We start from the raw sequence: 19,916 nt of genomic DNA, 5'->3' as shown, positions 1-19,916 counted from the left end.
TCTGGAATACTGTGTCCAGTACTGGTCGCCGTACCTCAAGAAGGACATGGCGGTACTTGAGGGAGTCCAGAGAAGAGCAACTAAACTGATAAAGGGTATGGAAAACCTCTCATATACTGACAGACTGAAAAAGCTGGGGCTGTTCTCCCTGGAAAAGCGGAGACTTAAAGGAGACATGATAGAAACCTTCAAGATCCTGAAGGGTATAGAAAAGGTAGACAGGGACAGATTTTTCAGATTATGGGGAACCACAAGTACAAGGGGACACTCGGAGAAATTAAAAGGGGATAGATTTAGAACAAATGCCAGAAAGTTCTTTTTCACCCAGAGGGTGGTGGATATATGGAACGCGCTTCCGGAGGCTGTGATAGGCCGGAGCACGTTACAAGGCTTCAAAGAAGGTTTGGATAGGTTCCTAGAGGATAAAGGAATTGAGGGGTACAGATAGGAGTAGCGGTAGGTTATAGGGATAGTCTGGGACCATTGCTCAGGCTCCGGGAGCGGACCGCTGGGCGAGATGGACCTCTGGTCTGCCTCAGCGGAGGCAACTTCTTATGTTCTTATGTAAGATAGTACTGCATTTAAAAACCTGCCTTTGTTCAGTGCTTGCTAAGACCTGGGATATAATGCTGTCTAATTGTTCCCTGCACATGAAATAAAAGACTGTTTGGGGCGTGGCACGTCCTATGGAGACTCGGGAAAAGTCCAACTGTTTCATTTTAAAGAACACAAACTTATAGAAGCCTGTGAAGGAACAGGCTCTGCACTACTGTTGAATAAAAGTTTTTCTCTGTCTGGCTATGCAACCCTTCTCCTGAACAAGCTGCCCTACTCTTTCACAGGCAGTTAAAGGCTTCCGGTTCAGGCGCAGGACGCGCGTAGGAGCCTTTTCCCATGGCTTTGTGCACTGCAGCACTCAGGGAGCCAGCCCGAAGATGCCGCGATGATCACACCGTGGATCACTATCTTGGGCCCGATGGACGTGCTGGCCCTGTGGACTGGCAGAAAATTTCTACAGACCGGCGGTTGAAGAACACTGGTCTAGAAAATCACAGTAATTGCAGCGGCTGGGAATAATGAGCTGTGAGTTTATATTCAGATTGCTCTATGCAAAAGGCTTGAGACAAAAGTTCTTGTTTAATAGAAATGTTATCATTTCTCAGTTTGGCAAACGATTTACCATTATCTTTAATTAGGTTTTTTACCTGTATGAGTTCTTGGAACAACGTGGTCAGGGAGATTTCATCTTGCATAGTGATGATGGGTTCTTGCACCATACGTTTAACTATTTGATTCTGTGTTTGAGAGGAGATCTTGCGTTTACGATGCTTAGAAGAAGCCGTTCTGACCATCAAGTAGGTAAAATGTGTTGTATTTCTGGTTTAGATTGTTTGATAACATTCGGAGGAGGATGGAGCAAACAGTCTATGAAGCCATCTTGTTCTGCACACACAAGTGCCCCTCAAGTTCTACAGCTTCCTAAACTACAAAGGGAGTATATACTAAATAGGAAAAACCTCATTTACAATATTCTTTCTAGACAAATTCCTTTATAATCCAGAAAATATAATGGAAAAATATACAAGGCAAATTCTAATAAATGGCATCCGAACTGTAGGCAGTCTAACCAGTCAATTGGGACGCACATTTTCTTTTAAAAAAACCCCAAAAACTGAGGCTGCCTACACTGTAAGCATCTGTTGCGAATGCAGGAAGACGCATCAGGACACTTAAGTTCACCCAAGGCTGGATGTGGGTGTGATTTCGGCAAGAAGTGGCTTTGGGCAAGCTTAAGCAGCCCCAGGCATCACCCTAGGGCCACAACAGATGCCTGAAATGTAGGTCAGCAAAATGCATTTCAAATAGACGTGGCCCCTGAGCTGATCGCGGCAAGGAATCTCCCTACTGCGATCATATGAACGGCAGAAGACACCCCTCCACCCCCTTTGAAGTCAACGAGCAGCAGGGATGCTCACTCCCTCCCGCTGCCAACCATGAACCCACCGCGAAGGTTCACGTCAGGAGGGTTGCTCACTTCCTCCCATCACCATTCCACGAATGTCTGCAGGAGGAGGGATGCCCACTCCCTCCTGTTGCCATCCCTTGGAACTTCCCCTCTACCCAGTGACAGACCCTCCCCCAAACCTTTTAAGATGAAAGTCCAGCTGGAGGGATGCATAAATCCTCTGGCCAGGAGGCTCGCCACTCCAAAATATGGTGAGCCTTCCCCTTCTTGGTGCATTCGGGGGGATGCTTGGGGGGTCTACAGGTGGGGAGGCTCTGGAGGGGGTGTTGTGGGTGGTGGCCGGCGGGTGCAGGCATTCCTCATGCCACAGACATTCGTGGGGTGGGTCAGGGGTAGTGACGGGAGGGAGTGGGCATCTTTCCTACCATGGACATTCACAGGGGGAGATCGGGGGGGGGGGAGGGAGTGGGCATTTCTCCTGTTGTGGACATTCATGGGGTGGTTCTGGGTGGTGGTGGGAGGGAGTGAGCAGGTGGGTTTGGGAGTTCCCTGCCGTGGCCGCTCAGCTGCTGCTGATCTATATACTTAAAATTTCTTCTGTTGTGTTTTCTTATCTACAGAAAAGAAGAGTCCTTATATTGATTCTGCAGGGAAATAAAAATAGGTTTCAGATAATTTGACATGAAATAAATGTAACAGAAACTAAAGATATCTCTATCTATCTCACATTTTGTGACAAACAAGAGGATGTATTTACTTTCTGACATTACAAATGTTGGTAAGATTATTTATGTTTTCTATTTAGAAAATGCTCTTGACATGGACATTGATGCAAATCAATTTGCATTTCAGTTTACTGGCACAAGTTTGTATTTCATAACTCTTTCCCAAGTACTACTCAAAAGATTTTATAGAAAGTCTATATAACTAAAGCCTTTCCCCATTTTTCTCTTTTGGTCTAAAACCTTCTTTACTCACTGGGAGTAATAACTGGTAGGAACAATTACAAATGATACATTTGTGCATGATAAAATATATTCTAATTTTAGAATTCTGTACATTAAATCATATATGGAAAGCCCTTGAGGTACATTCACTTGTAGCAAATGATAATAAAGTGACATACAATATACAGCCTTGATCATCAGTCTTTTTCAATTTGCCGGACACAGGGACCAGTATATCTCTTTCTATGTCCGTTTATTGAAAAGCAAAATCAAGATATCTGTAAACTTTATATGTCAACTGGTGGACACAGATACATTGCAATTTTATGTCTACTAATAAAGAAACAACCAATCACTCCTGAGTAGCTGATTCTCAAGTGAGTTATGAAGGCCATTCTTTTTGCTTTGCAAATAAATTCTGCCATATCGAATCAAAACTTGTTTCTGTTGTACATGCTCTATTTACAAAATGCCTGCTTTTTAATTACTTTGTGTTCTCTGTTATTTATATTTTGGCTACACTTTAGTTCCAGAAAGTGCACAGCAAGCGAAACACGATCTGTTAAGAAAGCGTGTACACAGGGGTTCCTCAACTTAATTAATGGGCTTGAAACCAATGTAGACCTTTTTGTTATATATATTTATATATATAAAAAGAGCTAGTTATAGCAGAATAAGCTTGTTCCAATCAATATTTTATAAAACTTTCTACTTGGAACATTAAAGCTTCAGTTTCTATATCAAGACTGCTATAAGTTTATTTCTGCAACTAAATTCAGTTCAAATGGTACGTTTTGCCATTGAACTATAAAAAGAAGTTTGGAAGGATTTATTCTACAAAGTGATAAACAGATAATATTTCCAGGACTCCTATAGCAGTTTGGTGGCCATAGGTTCAAAGTACAATAGCATCCCCCCTCCCTCTCTTTCCTTCCCACATTCTCCCTTCCATTGCCCTATCTCCCACCTCATCTTCTCTCAGCAGACAGAAAGCATTCAGTAAGTCTCTTGTTATGACTCCGGTTCTTGTTGATGATATCACCATTGTTATTCCCCTTACTACTCTGACCTCTGAGACTAAGATTCTTCTATCATCCATTCTAAAGCAAAGAACTATGGATGACCGAATTCAAATTGAAGCTCAACACAGACACCCTAACGACAAAATCAAAGACTCATCGATCTCCTTGAATGGTCAGGATTCCATTAACCACTCCATTAAAATCCTGGGAGTCACTCTGGACCGCTACCTCACTCTAAATGCTCACACAGATTTATTGGTTAAAAAATGCTTCTCGGTTCTATGGAAACTCAGAACCATCAGAAAATTCCGCTTACTGGTTCAATCTTTCATCTTAAGCTTGCTAGATTATAGCAACATCATTTACTTGGGATAATCATTCTAAGAATATATACAGCTCTGCTAATTCTTTCATTATGTAAGACTGTACTGTTGACTTTGATTGTAACCTCTTTGCTGATTGTCCAGCACTTCTTGTTGTAAACCGCCTCGAACTTCCATGGCTTTGGCGGTATATAAGAATAAAATTATTATTATTATTATTGTTCTGTGGACCACAGAGCAGAAGCTCTCCATGTCCCACACTCCAGTAAACCTCTTCCGCTACACTACTGCTGCTCTCCCTCCAGTGATATTTGGCAGCAGGATGAGTCAGAAAACAGGAAGAATATCTGTATTTGAATCAGCATGGAGAGGTTTAACTCTGCTTAAAATATGATACATACCGTATTTTTTCATTCTATAAGATGCACCCGACCGTAAGACAACCCCCCCCCCCCCCGTACAGGAGGAAAAACCCAGGAAAAATAATTTGTTTCAGAATATTTTTTTTCTTGGTTTTTCCTCCTTACAAAGGGGTGCATCTGGTGGTCTGGTGCTGGGAAACCCGAAGCATCCAGAAGCAGGGCCCCCCCCCCATACCTTTTTAAACTGGCGGTGATCTCAGTGTGGTTTCTTGCTGGATGGCTGCCTTTCATTGCAGAGCAGCGCACAACGCAGGAGCGCGACCTTTGCGCTTCCTGTCTGGTCCTGCGCTGCTCCGCGATTGGCTGAGGTAATTGAGAACTGACTTTAGCCAATCATGGAGCAGCGCAGGACCAGGAAGGAAGCGCAAAGGTCGCGCTCCTGAGTTATGCGCTGCTCAGCACCCACTTTTCCACCCCTTTATGGGGGTGGGAAAAGTGCATCTTATGGAGCGAAAAATATGGTAATCTGGGATTTGATCATATAAAAGTAGCTAAATACTACTTCTACATCTTCTCTATGAATTTGTTGGTTTTTCCTTTGTTTGAGAATCAACAAGGTGGAGGGGAAATTGCATACGTTTATGTTTAAGATTTGATCTACCACTCCTGCATTTTACTGACCTAAGCGGTTTACAATGTATCAAACTAAAATGAAGTTAAAATGAAGAAAAACTACTCTATCTATCCCGAAGGCTCACAATCTAACTAAAGATAGCAAACAGAAAGAATGAAAGAAGATAAAAAATTAAAAATAAAATAAAACAAATTTAAGAGATAGAAAAGTCCTGAAGCGGCCTGATAGCAAACAGTTATATTTTAGTGCAGGTCTTAATACAACTCCCGGCACAGCCCACGTCACAGATCCGTCACTGGCAGAGCTTGAGAGCATCAAAGAAATTAACATTTCTAAAACCATATCCATTAAAACTGTTATATGAAATAAATAAACCCAAATCAACATTTAAAAAAATTACCATGTGAGCACTTACTGACACCTATTTTGTAGGCAGTAAGGGCTTAGGTGGTAATTCTGAACTCATCAGTTAGTGCAAGGAAATGTAGCTGTGCCTCCAATATGCCCCCCCCCCCAGTAAAAAACCTGAGCATGTCCCGCAGTACAGTACATTAAGCTGTAGTAAGGGCCGTGGTACTTAGTTCAGCTTCGTAAAAGGGTCTCTATGTTAATTCATACCTAAGAAAGTACCTTCTATACTATAAAAGTATAGACTGCTCTCTCACGTCTGAGACAGCCCAAAAACGCTCTTATTCTCATTACATGCCCAGATTATGGCATATCAATCCCCCATCCATTAGATCACTAGACAGTCCATAGAACTTCAGCAAGGCCGTGAAAACCTTCCATGTTACAAACCCAGCTCCTTAACGACCCCCGTCTACACCGCCTAATACACCACATGAAATCTCACTAAAACTCACATGCCACCGCAAATATAACTTGAATTACTACCACACTCTCTGACAATGATGCATTCACCTGCTAAGAAAAAGCTATTTTACCTCTATGTTATATCTACACTGAAAATGCTGCAATTTAATCCACCCTATGTCCACTAAGTCCATATTTTTAAGTCTGTGGGCTATGTCTTTACTGTAAATGCTGTAATCCAAACCCCCTATGTCCGCCAAGTCTGTATTTCTCACTAAAGTATGCCCTACCTATACTATGAATGTACTCTTGTAACCCATTCTGGGCTCCTTTTGGGAGGACAGGCTAAATAAATGACTAAATAAATAAATAAAATAAATATTTATTCACAAAATCACAGAACACAATATCAGGAGGACAGCCTTGTCATAGATCTTCTGCTCTGTAATAGCATGAAACTAGATGATTCAATATACTGTATTTTTTGCTCCATAAGATGCACTTTTTCCACCCCCAAAAAGGGGGTGGAAATGTAAGTGTGTTTTATGAAGTGAAGATACAAATTTATTAACCCCCCCTCCCCGCCACATCTTTTAAACCTGCCCGCCTGCTGCCATCGTACCTGGTGGTCCTGCGTATTTCCCGGCCAGCGGTGCACAGGCGGAAGCACAGAGATCAGGAGCAAGCCCTCTGCGCTCCCGCCTGGGCCTGCGCCGATCTCCGAATGGCTGCAGTCAGCTCTCAAGGGACTCGGCATAACATTTCTCCTAAAGATATCATCATTCTATGACATAAGGCTTGCAATATTCAGTATCAAAATACCTCCAACTTCACACTTCTTCCCAAGTACTCAAACAAAATACTGAGCCTGCATGTCTCATCTCCAAGATACAGGCACGCGAGTAACAGCACTGGCTGCGGTCAACAAGGGATCAATTTCTCACTCCACTTTTACTGCAGTGAAATAAAACATGCCTTGCAATAACCCTGTTAACATTCCAATTATTTAGAACTATTGAGCTGTTACATATGTTCAGTCAATGAAGTGATTAACTGAAAATATTTTATAAGCATTTAATGAAAGAGAAAGAATGACTCAATTTAAAGAGGGAAGAGTAAATGTGTGCTTATGGTCTAGAGGGGGACATAGGTGTAGAATGTGAGGGTGAAAGCAATGAGGTTGTGCATGCTAATGATCTTTGAACCGAGAGGTGCTTGCTTTGTCGAGAAAGGAAAAATAAAGATTTTCATGAAAAAGGCAGATGCAGATTTCTGCAGAGGAACTAGCTTCAAAACAAAATGCATGTAAGATGAGGAACATGACTAACATTTAAAGTTGATGCTGAAATTTCAAAGGAGAGGAAAACAGGTATAACAAGAAAGGTCCCACGAATGGTGCGAACTGTAAGTCCGTCTACTAAGCTGCGGTAAAGAGAGGCCTTAGCATGCCCTTTTATGGGTCTTTCCCATACACTAAGAACGGCATAATCAAAGCATATGTCTAAGTCCGATTGAGACGTATAGCGCTAGATGCCCAAAGTCAGTAGTGGAAAAATGCCCATTCTTAGTAAATACGTCCACAATATTTATTTTTTTCAAAAATCGTCTATCTGGAAGTCCAGGCTATTGTTCGTCCAGACTGCCAGTACGTCTACCTTTATACCGTATTCTTGATCAAAATTTTGTCCAAGTCCCAAACGCCGAGAACAAGACCTTTTGGATGTGGGAGGGGCCAGCATTATGATGGATTGGCCACCCAGACATGGCAAAAGAGCAGAGGGGCACCTTACATGGCACTGCTGTGACTTTACAAAAAGGGTGCCATATAACCATCTCACCAGAACTCCCTTATAGGTTATGCTGAGCCTCCCAGAACACCCCCAAAACCTACTATACCCACCAGTCTACAACCCCAATAGCCCTTATGGTACCTATAGTAGGGTTTGGGGGGGATTGGTGGGTGCTCATGATCCATAAATATAGTGGTTAGAATGGCTTATGGGTCTGGGTCCTCCACTCTATGGTTCACTAACCCCCCCCCCCCTATTTAATAGACCTGCGTGCAGCTCTACTAGGCTTTCCTATACTAGGTGCTGATGTTCTGAAGACAGGTATGTATGCTGGGGAGCATGTGGGTCTTTACTTTGTCTCTGCAGTGGTTATCTGGTCACTTTGGATACCTTTTGGACTCTTATACCTGTTTTTACATCGTCTTAAGTCACAATGTATAATTTCTGTCCAGGAAGTCTCGTAAAATCTTTGATTACCCCTGCAGGATGACTAAGTCTAGGTCAGCCCACATCCTGCCCAAACCATTCCTCCAGATACACCCCTTTTAGCTCTGTGCACACAGCGGCATTCAGAGGCCCAAAAAGTCATCTGGGTAAGAATCAGGCCACCCAACTCACCAAGCTACACAACTGTCTCAAAGACATGAAAGACTGGATGACTCGCAATAAACTTCAACTCAACACTGCCAAAATAGAGCTCCTCTGGATCAGGAAGCACAGCTCAAACTTCACCCATTCCTTACTAACCTGGGAATCAACCACTCTAATAGCCAAAGATAAGGTCCGCAGCCTTGGTGTGATACTAGACAGACATCTTTCTTTCACTGCCCACATCTCCAAAGTTGTCTCCACCTCATTCTATTACCTGCGTCAATTAAGGAGGATCTGCCCCTACCTGCTGAACCAGACTTTGCCCAGCTACTCTACGCTTATGTGCTCTCACGTATGGATTATTCCAACACACTCTTCAATGGCCTCATTAAAAAAAAAAAAACCTGAACCATCTACAAAGAGTACAGAAGGTGGCAATCCGCCTCCTCAAAAATCTCAGTTTCTGCGATCCTGCCTCACCTGCACTACATGTAGCATATTGGCTTCCTATCAACAAGTACTGTGCCTTCAAGGGCCTCATATTAGCCCATAAAAACCTCCACCATAAAGCACCCTTCTACATAGTTGCCAAACTATACCCCTAAATGCCCAACCCCTCTGACACAGCATCCCCCCCAGGAAGGGCCTTTCAACTGGAAACTGCACATAAACACTCCTACAGCCACTCTCCCCCCCAAGCTATGGAATCATGTACCCACACAAATCAGATCACTGGACTCCTTAACAACCTTCCAGAAGGCAGTAAAGACCTTCCTTTACTGCTAACTGCCCTAAACCAGAAAGAGATTGCGAAGAATAGTGTCAATGAAATCCTCAAACTTCACGAATAGAGATTTAAAACAACTACAGTATAATCTTGTTATAACGGACTTCAAGGGACCTGGAAAGATGGTCCATTAAATCCAGTCTGTTATATCCAGAGTTGCATTTTTTAAAAACTTTATTTAGGTCAACTTGAAACAATGTTCAATCAATGAACAACAGTCACTCCACAACCATATCAGCAACATCAAGAACAAAACTCAGCAAAACATTGGTATGGCACAAAATGATTGCAAACCAGAACACTAAAAGATATTCTAAAGCAGTGTTCTTCAACCTTTTTACACCTATGGACCGGCGGGGAAAAAAAAAATTATTTTGTGAACCAGCAAACTACTAGGACTGAAATTTAAAAACCCCGTTTCCGCGAGCCCGGTCCTCGCAAACCATCTAATCCCACCCGCACAAGCCTCAGTTATGATTTTATATTGAATGTATTTTATTAAAGTATAAAAAGAAACAATATTCTGTACAATTGTCATTTTATAAATACAAATACAGAGCAAGGATCAACAAAACCCCTGTCTCCCCCTCCCCTTCACATATATCCCCTCTACTATCACGAAAACTGAAAAAGCCAAATTATTACAGAACTAGTCTTTAAGCCCGTTACATTAACGGGTGCTAGAACATATGTGTGTGTGTCTATCTTTATTTCTTTCTCTCTCTCTCTCTCCTTAGCCGCTTTTTTTCTTTCTGCCTTTCTTTTTCCTTGGCTGTCCATCACCACCCCTTGCCTGCTCCCCCTGTCCATTTTCCCTTCCTTTTACCTCCCCTGTGTCCACCACCACCCCTTCACTGCTCTCCTTATGCAGCAGCAGCCCTTCTCCCTTTGTTTTACCTCCCCCCTGTCCAGCAGCACCTCTTTCCTTCTCCCCCTGTCCAACATTAGTCCTCCGTTCCTTTTCTTCAACCCCCTGTCCATCAGCATCTCTTTCGTTCTCCCCCTGTGCAACAGGTGCTAGAGTAGACGACTGTTTTTTTTTTCCTTTCTCTCTCTGTGCTTGGATGCTGTCTGTCTGTCATTCTTTCTGTCTGTGTCTCTGTCTTGCGCCCTGCCTGCCTGTATTTCTCCATTGCGCCAAGCCTGCCTATCTCTCTGTGGCCTTCTCTTCCCCGGCATGATTGGTGTGTGCCCCCAGAACACCCTTCCCCCCAAAGCAGCCCCGTTTCCCAATGCCCCTGCCCCCTTTTGTGCCATGCCTGCCTGCTCCGTGGCCCCCCTTCTGTTTCCCTCCTATGATTTCTGTCTGGCCCAGGAAACCCCTCACCCCTTTCCCTCTCCCCTTGTTGAGCCATGACTGCCTGTTCTGTGATCCCCTGCCCATGACTGCTATGTGCCCCCAGCACACCCCTACCCCTAAAGCAGCCCCTTTCCCTCTCCCCCTGCTTGCCTGCCATGCCTGCCTCCTCCCTGTGCATCAGCATCAGCATTTCCCTCCCCCTCACCTGTTCCTTCGTAGCAGCATGGAGATAAAACGGCTCCCTTAGTTCTTTGCTGGAATTTTTTTTTTAAGTTTAAAGATGCCTACGCGTCTCCTCTTACGATCCGGCCTGCGTCGGAAGCCTTCTCTGACACAGGCCGGGACCGTGAGAGGAGCCACGGCGGCAGTTTTAAACTTTAAAAAAAAATCCAGCGAAGAACTAAGGGAGCCGTTTTCAAAGCCGCCGCCGCGGCTCCTCTCATGAGCTGCACTTATATTATGTCGGAAGATGAGAGAGGAGCCGCGGCGACGGCGGCAGATTTCAAATTAAAATAATTTATGCGGCCAGCCGGCTCCCTCGAAACCCTCCCCCCCTTTCCCTTCCTGCGGTCCGTCTGGCTGCGTTGTTCTCTGCCTTATTCTCAAACCGTCCGTGCCAGCTGAAGCGGGAGGCGGGGCCTCAGCACCGGCTGGGCGACTCGCGCCGCCGGCCCCCAGGAGCTCGAGGCCGGCGGCGGACATGGCTTGCGTTGCCGAGTTTGGTGACGTACAACCCGCGCATGCGCACTAAAAAAAACGCGACAGATCAGGGAACACAGAAATATCATGCTAAAAGAATACCGCAGTCATACATAGTAGGAATAGGGTTAGGGGAGTGTAACTAGGGCAACTGTCCCCCTGGTCAAAGATAGCCCTAAGCCACTACCTGGACTTTGCAGTCCCCAGTTATGTCTAACACCAGCTGTAGCAGGATATATATTTCAAATCTGATATATTCTAATCACAAAATAGAAATAAAATTATTTGTTTCTACCTTTTGTTGTCTCTGGTTTCTGCTTTCATCTTCTTTTTACTATCTTCCTTCCAGCGTCTGCCCTCTGGCCCTGATTCTCCAAAGTGCCGTCCTGATTTTAGGCAGCTGTAGGCATCCTACAGCTGTCTAATCAGCTAATCGGGATGCACGTTTTTTTTTAAAAAAAATGCTCCCCAGGCAGGCCTGAAGGCACCTCCGGGAGCCTAGGGAGATCTGCAAGATGCCTAAGCTCGTCTAAGGGCCTTAGGTGAACCTAGGCGGCCCGACGCGTCTCCCTAGAGGAGAAGCTTAAAATGTAGGCCAACAAAATGCTGGTCTACATTGTAAGTAGACGCGGCCGCTATACTTATCGCGGCAAGGGATCTTCTCTGCTGCTATAAGTATAGCGGGCCGCGGCCTGTCCGATCGCTGGCAGGAGGGTGCCCAATCCCTCCTGCCCGAAGACGCACCCCCCCCCCCCGACACTACCGACGCCCCCCCCCACGACAATATCGATCGCTGGCAGGAGGGTGCCCAATCCCTCCTGCCCGAAGACGCCCCCCCCCCCGGTGCCAACAACCCCCAAACTTCCACTCCATCAAACCTGTTTTTACGGCCAGATGGGTCTTGCACGTCCAGCCAGCAGGCACGCCTCGTCGAAATGAGGCGGGCCCGCCCCTTCCCGGCCCATCCCGCCGAAGCCTAAGGCCTGATTGGCCCAGGCTCTAGAAGCCTGGACCAATCAGGCCTTAGGCATAGCGGGTCCGCCCATCCCCACTAAGTCTAAGGTCTGATTGGCCAATCAGGCCTTAGATTAAGTGGGGATGGGCGGACCCGCTATGCCTAAGGCCTGATTGGTCCAGGCTTCTAGAGCCTGGGCCAATCAGGTCTTAGGCTTCGGCGGGATGGGCAGGGAAGGGGCGGGCCTGCCTCATTTCGACGAGGCGTGCCTGCCGGCTGGACGTGCAAGATCCATCTGGCCGTAAGAACAGGTTTGGTGGAGTGGAGGTTTGGAGGTTGTTAGCGCCGGGGGGGTGCGTCTTCGGGCAGAAGGGATTGGGCACCCTCCTGCCAGCGATCAATATTGTCGGGGGGGGGGAGATCGGTAATGTCGGGGGGCGGTCGGTAGTGTCGGGGGGGGGGGGCGGTCGGTAGTGTCGGGGGGGGGGCATCTTCTGGCAGGAGGGTTTGGGGACCCTCCTGCCAGCGATCGGTCAGGGGGCCGTGGCCCGCTATACTTATAGCGGCAGAGAGATCCCTTGCCGCGATAAGTGTAGCGGGCCGTGTCTAATCTAACCCGAATCTCTAACCAGCGTCTGTAACATGGACGCCGGTTACAGAATCGGGGTTTAGTTTAGGCCGATTCTGAATAGGACGCCTCTCCCGGGCGTCCTATACAGAATCAGGGCCTAGATGTCTTGCGGGCCTCGCCTTCAATATAGGCGGCCTGCCTGGGGAGCATTTTTTTTAAAAAAAACGTGCATCCCGATTGGCTGATTAGACAGCTGTAGGACGCCTACAGCTGCCTAAAATCGGGACGCGCTTTTGGAGAATCAGGGCCTCTCTGTCTCTTCAATCCAGCATCGGCTCCTTCCATCTACTGTCTGACATCTCCTCCTTCTATATGGTATTTGTCTTCTTTATATGCCCCTCTCCCCTTTCCATCCAGCCTGTGCCCCCTCTCTCCTTTTTACATGATTCATTCCAGCTTCACTGCTCTCTTCATTTTTATCTCTCCTACACCAGATCTAGCATCTTTGTCCCTCTCTATTTCTCTGCTGACCCCCCCTTCCCATCTCATTCCTGTCTCTCCCTTTCTCCTCCTCTAATCTCCCTGCGAGCTGTTTCCTTCCTTTTTCCTTCTCCCTTCCCTCCTCCCCCTGTCCAGCAGTAACTCTCTTCCCTTCCCTTTCCCTCTCAGCAGCATCTCTTCTTCTCCTTCCTTCCAGGTCCAGTAGCAGCTGTCCCTTTTTTCCCTTGTCCAGCAGCTTCCCAGACTCCTTTCCCTCCTCCCCTCCCAGCAGCATCTCTCCTTATCTTTCCCTCCAGGTCCAGTAACAGCTGTCCCTTTCTTTCCCTTGCCCAGCAGCTTCCCAGATTCCTTTCCATCCTCCCCTCCCAGCAGCATCTCTCCTTCTCCCTCTCCAGGTCTAGTAGCAACTGTCCCTTTTTATTCCCTTGCCCAGTAGCTTCACAGACTCCTTTCCCTCCTCTCCTCCCAGCAGCATCTCTCCTTATCCTTTCCTCCAGGTCCAGTAGCAGCTGTCCCTTTTTATTTTTTTACAATGCCCAGCAGCTTCCTAGCCTCTAACAGTGGCTTTCTCCCCTCCCAGCATCTCTCCTTACTTGCCAGCGCAACGATTCAGGAAGGCAGCCTCGGGTCCTTTGTTGGGTCACGCTGCCTCTGAGGAAAGAGGAAGTTGCATCATCAGAGGTGGCCACAACTCAGCAAAAGTCCCAAAGCTGCCTTCCTGAATCGCTGTGCTGATAAGTAAGGAGAGCTGCTGGGAGGGGAGAAAGCCACTGTCGGAGGCTCTCCATAATCTCTCCAGCCCTGCGAAGACTTCAGCTCGTCGATTTTGCCGGCCCTGCACGGACTGGCAGGAAATTGAAGATGTCGATCTCGCCGGTCCTGCGCGGACTGGCAGGAATTTTCTGCGGACCGGCACCAGTCTGCAGACCAGCGGTTGAAGAACAGTGTTCTAAAGCATTATGTCGTACTGTACTGGAAAGAAAAATACTCTGTCATTTTCTTCTGGGCTGCATTTTGATACTGTATCACCGACACGCTACACGCCTTGTAGGCGGAGCCTGCATGTCCATTATAGCCAAAAAAAATTAAAGCTAAAAGTGGCTCTCAGGACCAAAATAGTTTTCCGTTATATCCGAAAGTCCGTTATATGCGAGTCTGCTTTATCCGATGATTTTCTGTATGTTTATATTGGCGCTCGGCCGGGACCAGCGGACCTCATCCGCTATAGGCGAGGTTCTGTTATAAGTGAGTCCATTATAACAAGATTATACTGTACATGGACATGGCTACTGCACTGCTTGTCTTCTCCTCTTTATGCCACCATTATGCTCTTTAGTCCATGCCCTGCTATGATCCCTATGCTACCCAAATCCCTCTCCCTTAACTATACATACCCTTGTCCTACCTGGTTCCCCTCCGTAAATGTTAGCATGTAAACCTCACTTTATCCATAGATATACTGCCACAAAATTTGTATATTTCCCTTTGATAAGAGCATAAGAACATAAGAAATGCCTGCACCGGATCAGACCTTGGGTCCATCTAGTCAGGCGATCCGCACACGTGGAGGCCCAGCCAGGCCTACCCTGGCGAATACCTTAGTTACTCGTATCCCTCAATGTGTCTTTTAAGAAGATATGCATCCAACTTGCCCTTAAATCCTTGAATGATGGTTTCCTCCACAACCTCTTCCGGGAGAGCATTCCAGGCGTTCACTACTCGCAGTGTGAAGCAGAACTTTCTGACATTTGTCCTGGCCCTGTCCCCCCACAGCTTCTGTCCATGACCTCTTGTCTGATTCACCTTTGACAATGTGAATAAAGTTGTTTCCTGTTCTATTTTGTCGAATCCTTTCAGTATTTTAAAAGTCTCTATCAGATCCCCTCGCAGTCTCCTCTTCTCGAGGGTGAATAATCCTAGTTTTCTGAGGCTATCTTTGTAGCTCAAGTTCTCCATACCTTTTACAAGCTTCGTCGCTCGCCTCTGCATCCTCTCCAGTAGTATTATATCCTTCTTTAGGTAGGGAGACCAATGTTAGACACAGTATTCCAAGTGTGGTCTTACCATCGCTCTGTAAAGCGGCATTATGACATCCTCAGATCTACTCGTGATACCCTTCTTTATCATGCCCAACATCCTGTTTGCTTTTTTTGACGCCGCTGCACATTGAGCCGATGGCTTCAGGGTCCTGTCTATCATTACCCCCAGGTCCTTTTCTTGTTCACTTTTGCCCAAAGTTACATCAAGCAAGGTATACTGGTGCTCCTTGTTTTTCCTGCCCAGGTGCATCACTGCATTTTTCTACATTAAACTTCATTTGCCACTTCTCTGTCCATTTCTCCAGTTGTCTCAAATCTCTCTGGAGTTCCTCTCTGTCCGTCTGTGACCTGATTGCCCGACACAGCTTTGTGTCATCAGCAAACTTGATGATTTCATTGGTCGTTTCTTCTTCCAGGTCATTTATGAAAATATTGAATAAGATGGGCCCAAGAACCGAACCCTGAGGCACTCCGCTAGTTACTTTCTCCCAGTCCGAGAACTTCCCATTTACACTCACCCTCTGTCTTCTGTCTTCCAGACATTTTCCTATCCATCTTAGTATGTCCCCTTCTATTCCATGACTTTGTAGTTTTCTGAGAAGTCTCTCATGTGGAACTTTGTCGAACACCTTCTGGAAGTCCAAGTATATTATATCCACCGGTTCTCCGCTATCAACATGTTTGTTCACAGTCTCAAAAAACTGAAGTAAATTCGTCAAACATGACTTCCCTTTCATGAAGCCATGTTGACTAGCTCTCATTACGTCATGGGTATCCAGATGTTGGACTATGCTATCCTTAATCAATGCTTCAACCATCTTCTCAGGGACCGATTTGAGACTCTCATGTTTGTTCTACTGGCAACCCGTTCTCAGAAACTGTGTTTGTTCTACTGTTATCCGCCCTGAGTATTCTGGGAGGGCAGGATACAAATCAAAATAAATAAATAAAAACTCTATCCAAGTTTCCAAGTTTATTAATTTCTTGATATACCACCATCAAAACATATCTAGATGGTTTATAGTCAATAAAATACATTTAAAAACAGATATTAAAAAGGGAATTTTTTTTTAAAAGATAACCCACCACATAATTCAGTGAGGGGGAGAAGTAACAAGACATAAGACTGACAACAAAGGGGAGGAACGTACAAGAGGTGGCAAAAATATATTGAGATTAAAAAAACAAAAAACTAGAAAGAAGGAAGAGGGAGGGTAGAACACTAGGACTAGTTCGCCACAAGCAAGGCGTTTCATGTTGAGAACCTGAAGTGAAAATTATTTCCGGGAAAGCAGACGGAATCCTAGGTTAGGTATCATAGGTGTCCTTGAATAAAATAGTTTTGAGTTTAGTCTTGAATAGTGGGAGAGAAGACTCCTGCTTTGTATGCAGGGGAAGAGTATTCCAAAGTGAGGGTGCCATGACTGAAAAAATGGAATTTCTAGTGGTGTCATAGAAAATTTCTCTGATAGAGGGGACAAGAATATCTTGATAATTTGAAAGGAGTGTACGAGAGGAGGCATAAGGGATTAGATATTTGTCTATAAAAGTAGGGATATGATGTTGTTTGATTTTGTAGGTGAGTAACAGAATTTTGAATGTAATGCGATGGAGAATTGTGAGCCAGTGGGCATCACTTAGAAGCGGGGTGATGCAATCAAATTTCTTTGCATGGTATGCTCTTAACATCAAAGATGTGAGACAGGGTTTTAATATCAGTCATTTTCATAATGAGATCAGCAATCTTTTCCATCTTGTCCCCAAAAAGATTATCTACTAGGAACATGTGCACCATTGGTTTCAGATCTGAAAATATGAAGCCATGCAAACATCAAAAACCAATGCAGAAAACATGGAAGCCACATTAAAAGCATCATAAGTTGCCCACCCTATGCACTTCTGATACCCCTTCTGCTTGGCTACTAGCTGATGGAGTTCTGTGGTTCTCTCTGAAGGCAAGAATATTTGCAAATTTCATCATACTGTGCACAAAGTTCTTCAAGTAAAGGATCATGTAGAGCTGGTAAGACTGGATGTAGGAGATAAGCATCAAGCCCTGTAAACACTTTACTCTCATAAGACTCCAGAATATGAGTACCCCTACCTAGATGCACCAAAGCATAGGGCCTCAAACTTCTGCCCTTTCTGAGGGTGGATTTGACCACTACAAAATGGTGTGGAAGTTGCTGCTTTTTAAATCTGGGAGTCTTTTAGACTATATAAATAGAGTCTGCCTTCTTTGATACAGCTGCATAGTGTGAGAGGGTCCTCCAATTCCTCATCTGTACAGGCTGTGCACAGAAACAGTCACATTCTGCTTAGAAGGGGAGTCATAATCAAGGACATCCTACATTTCAACCCTGGGATCATCCTCAATTTCCAAATTAAAGGGGATGGCCTCAAACAGCTCTCTTAAAAAAACTGACAAAGGCGGGTTCCTCTGGGGAGACTTTCTCCTTACATGAGGTACAGAAGTGTCTGAAGGAAAACCAAGGAATCCTTCCTCCTATATCAGACCCAGGAGCGATTCATATCTGACTCAGCGAAGTACAGCTCATGGGACATTTGAGTGTGTCTTCTTCAGACCACTGGACTTGTGATCAGACTGAGTGAGTGTGTCATGGTATGAGTCCCTTCTTGGACTCCAGGATCATTTCCTCCCCTGACAGGAGAGAAAACAGCATTGTATCAGTTGATGCTGGCTCAGATGCCTGACGTGGCACTGGCATCATTGAACATGCAACAGAATATGGGTCTTCAGAATGAGTTAAGACAGCACCATAACTCATATCAATGCCCTCAATGCCTCTGCATCATGCCAAGCTAGGATACACCTTTGAACCTCCTGCAACATAAGCTGAAGCAACTTCTCACAGGGGAGGCATTGGTAAAAGAGAGGCTGGCCCTGGTGCAGTGACAGTCTGCAAAAATGTCAGAGTTGAATTGGAAGCAGGGTCACAATTGCACAGAGGCCAATGTACTGAAGCTCTTGGCATTGAACTTCAGTGAGGATCAATGTCAATGCTTCTTTGCCTTCACCTGGTGCCAACAAGAAGAATTATTTATTTATTAAAAAAATGTATACTTCCTAAAAAAATCTATCTTGGGAAAAAAAGAAGATGAAAAACAAGCACAGTTAGGAATCTTGAAGGTACTGGAATCTTCCGAAATTGAAATCCTGGGTCGAGCCACTTTGATATTATCCTTCGTCTTCCTTCAAGATAAGGACATGATTTTGAAACTATACTTTAATTTAATACAGACTTTTCTATTTGGATGAAAGAGTCTATATCTTTCCGGATGTTTCAAGATGGACCCAAATCCTAAGGAAGGAATTTCTACAATACAGATCTAAAGTTATTTCTTTGGGAGCCTCCTTTCAGTTGAGGTTTCCCTGTAAATGTCTTATTAATTACCAACAAAATAAGTATATTTTTTCAACCCAGAACAGTTGCTTTTTTTCTTAGAAGGAAAAAGGATTTCTGATGCCACTCAGAAAAGTACAGGATAACTCATGTCTGTTAATAATTAGCTGATGTTAACTGCTCTATTCTTTATAATTATTATTTGTATCTACCATTTTTCCTGGAAGGGATTCCTATTTTCTTACTATGTTCTCCCAATTGTGCACTATATATTAAGTCAGAATTTTCTTTGTTTCATTTCAATGGAAAATTGATTGTATTTGTTTCTAATTTTCTTTTCAAAGTTAATTCTTTGGTGTAATCAATTAATAATAATAATAAAGTTTATATACTACATATAGCCTTCACAGTTCACATGCATAAAAATTTGACAATAAAGACATAGGGCTCTTTTTACAAAGCCGTGCTAGGGCCTTAACGCGTTGAATAGTTCGTGCGCTAAATTGCCATGTGCGCTAGCCGCTACCGCCTCCTTTTGAGCAGGCGGTAGATTTCTGGCTAGCGCATGCTAATCCGGTGCGTGCGATAAAACCGCTAGCGCGGCTTTGTAAAAGGAGCCCATAGTGGTTATAAAGGCAAATTATACATAACTTTAGAATAATATCAGAGTACATAAACCAAATCCTTGACCAAGCCACACCTCTCAACCTCAGTCAAATCCCATCACATAACAAACAAGTATGTTTTTAATAGTTTCTTAAAGCCTAATCTGGACACACATAACCCACAAGGTTCCAGGTACGGGTCCAACAATGCTCATCTCGATCAGGTGCTACTGATACCCAATGCCGAGAAAGGAGGAGACCTGGTTCCTAGTGTCTGGTGCTGCTCCTGCTCCTTATGGTATTGTGACCAGTGCTTCTGATGATGATGATGAAGAACTGGACTTCTGCATGCCAGAAAATTTCTTAGGCTGGGCATCTCTACTCTTCTCTGTTCTTTTCTGCATTCAGGAACAGAGCTTACAGTGAGGTATGGAAGCACCAGCTGTGGTCCTTTCATTTATTTTCTAAACCGTTCTTCCAGAGGAGCTCAGAACGGTTTACAAGTATTTTTCCCTGTTTGTCCTGGCGGACTTACAATCTACTGTATCTAATGTACCTGGGGCATTAGGGGTTTAAGTGATTTGCCGAGGGCCACAAGGAGCAGCAGGGGGTTTGAACCTACAACCTCAGGGTGCTGAGGCTATAG

General features: G+C 44.8%; 1 protein-coding gene across 4 annotated transcripts in view; it reads right to left on the bottom strand.

Moving 5' to 3' along the window:
• Positions 1-19,916, bottom strand: part of ASCC3 (activating signal cointegrator 1 complex subunit 3) — a 938,401-nt gene that overhangs the window by 485,669 nt on the left and 432,816 nt on the right. Inside the window, exon 15 of one of the 4 annotated variants that reach the window (XM_033936491.1) lies at positions 19,387-19,668. The exons of the other annotated variants lie outside the window; for them this stretch is intronic. Coding sequence (XP_033792382.1) covers positions 19,564-19,668 — 105 coding nt within the window. The 3' untranslated portion in view covers positions 19,387-19,563. Of the gene's footprint in view, positions 1-19,386; positions 19,669-19,916 lie in introns of those variants that run through there. 4 annotated transcript variants of the gene reach the window in all.

The sequence above is a fragment of the Geotrypetes seraphini genome, chromosome 3 (assembly GCF_902459505.1).
Source record: "Geotrypetes seraphini chromosome 3, aGeoSer1.1, whole genome shotgun sequence".
Taxonomy (NCBI): Eukaryota; Metazoa; Chordata; class Amphibia; order Gymnophiona; family Dermophiidae; genus Geotrypetes; species Geotrypetes seraphini.
This window is presented reverse-complemented; position numbering and strand designations above follow the sequence as displayed.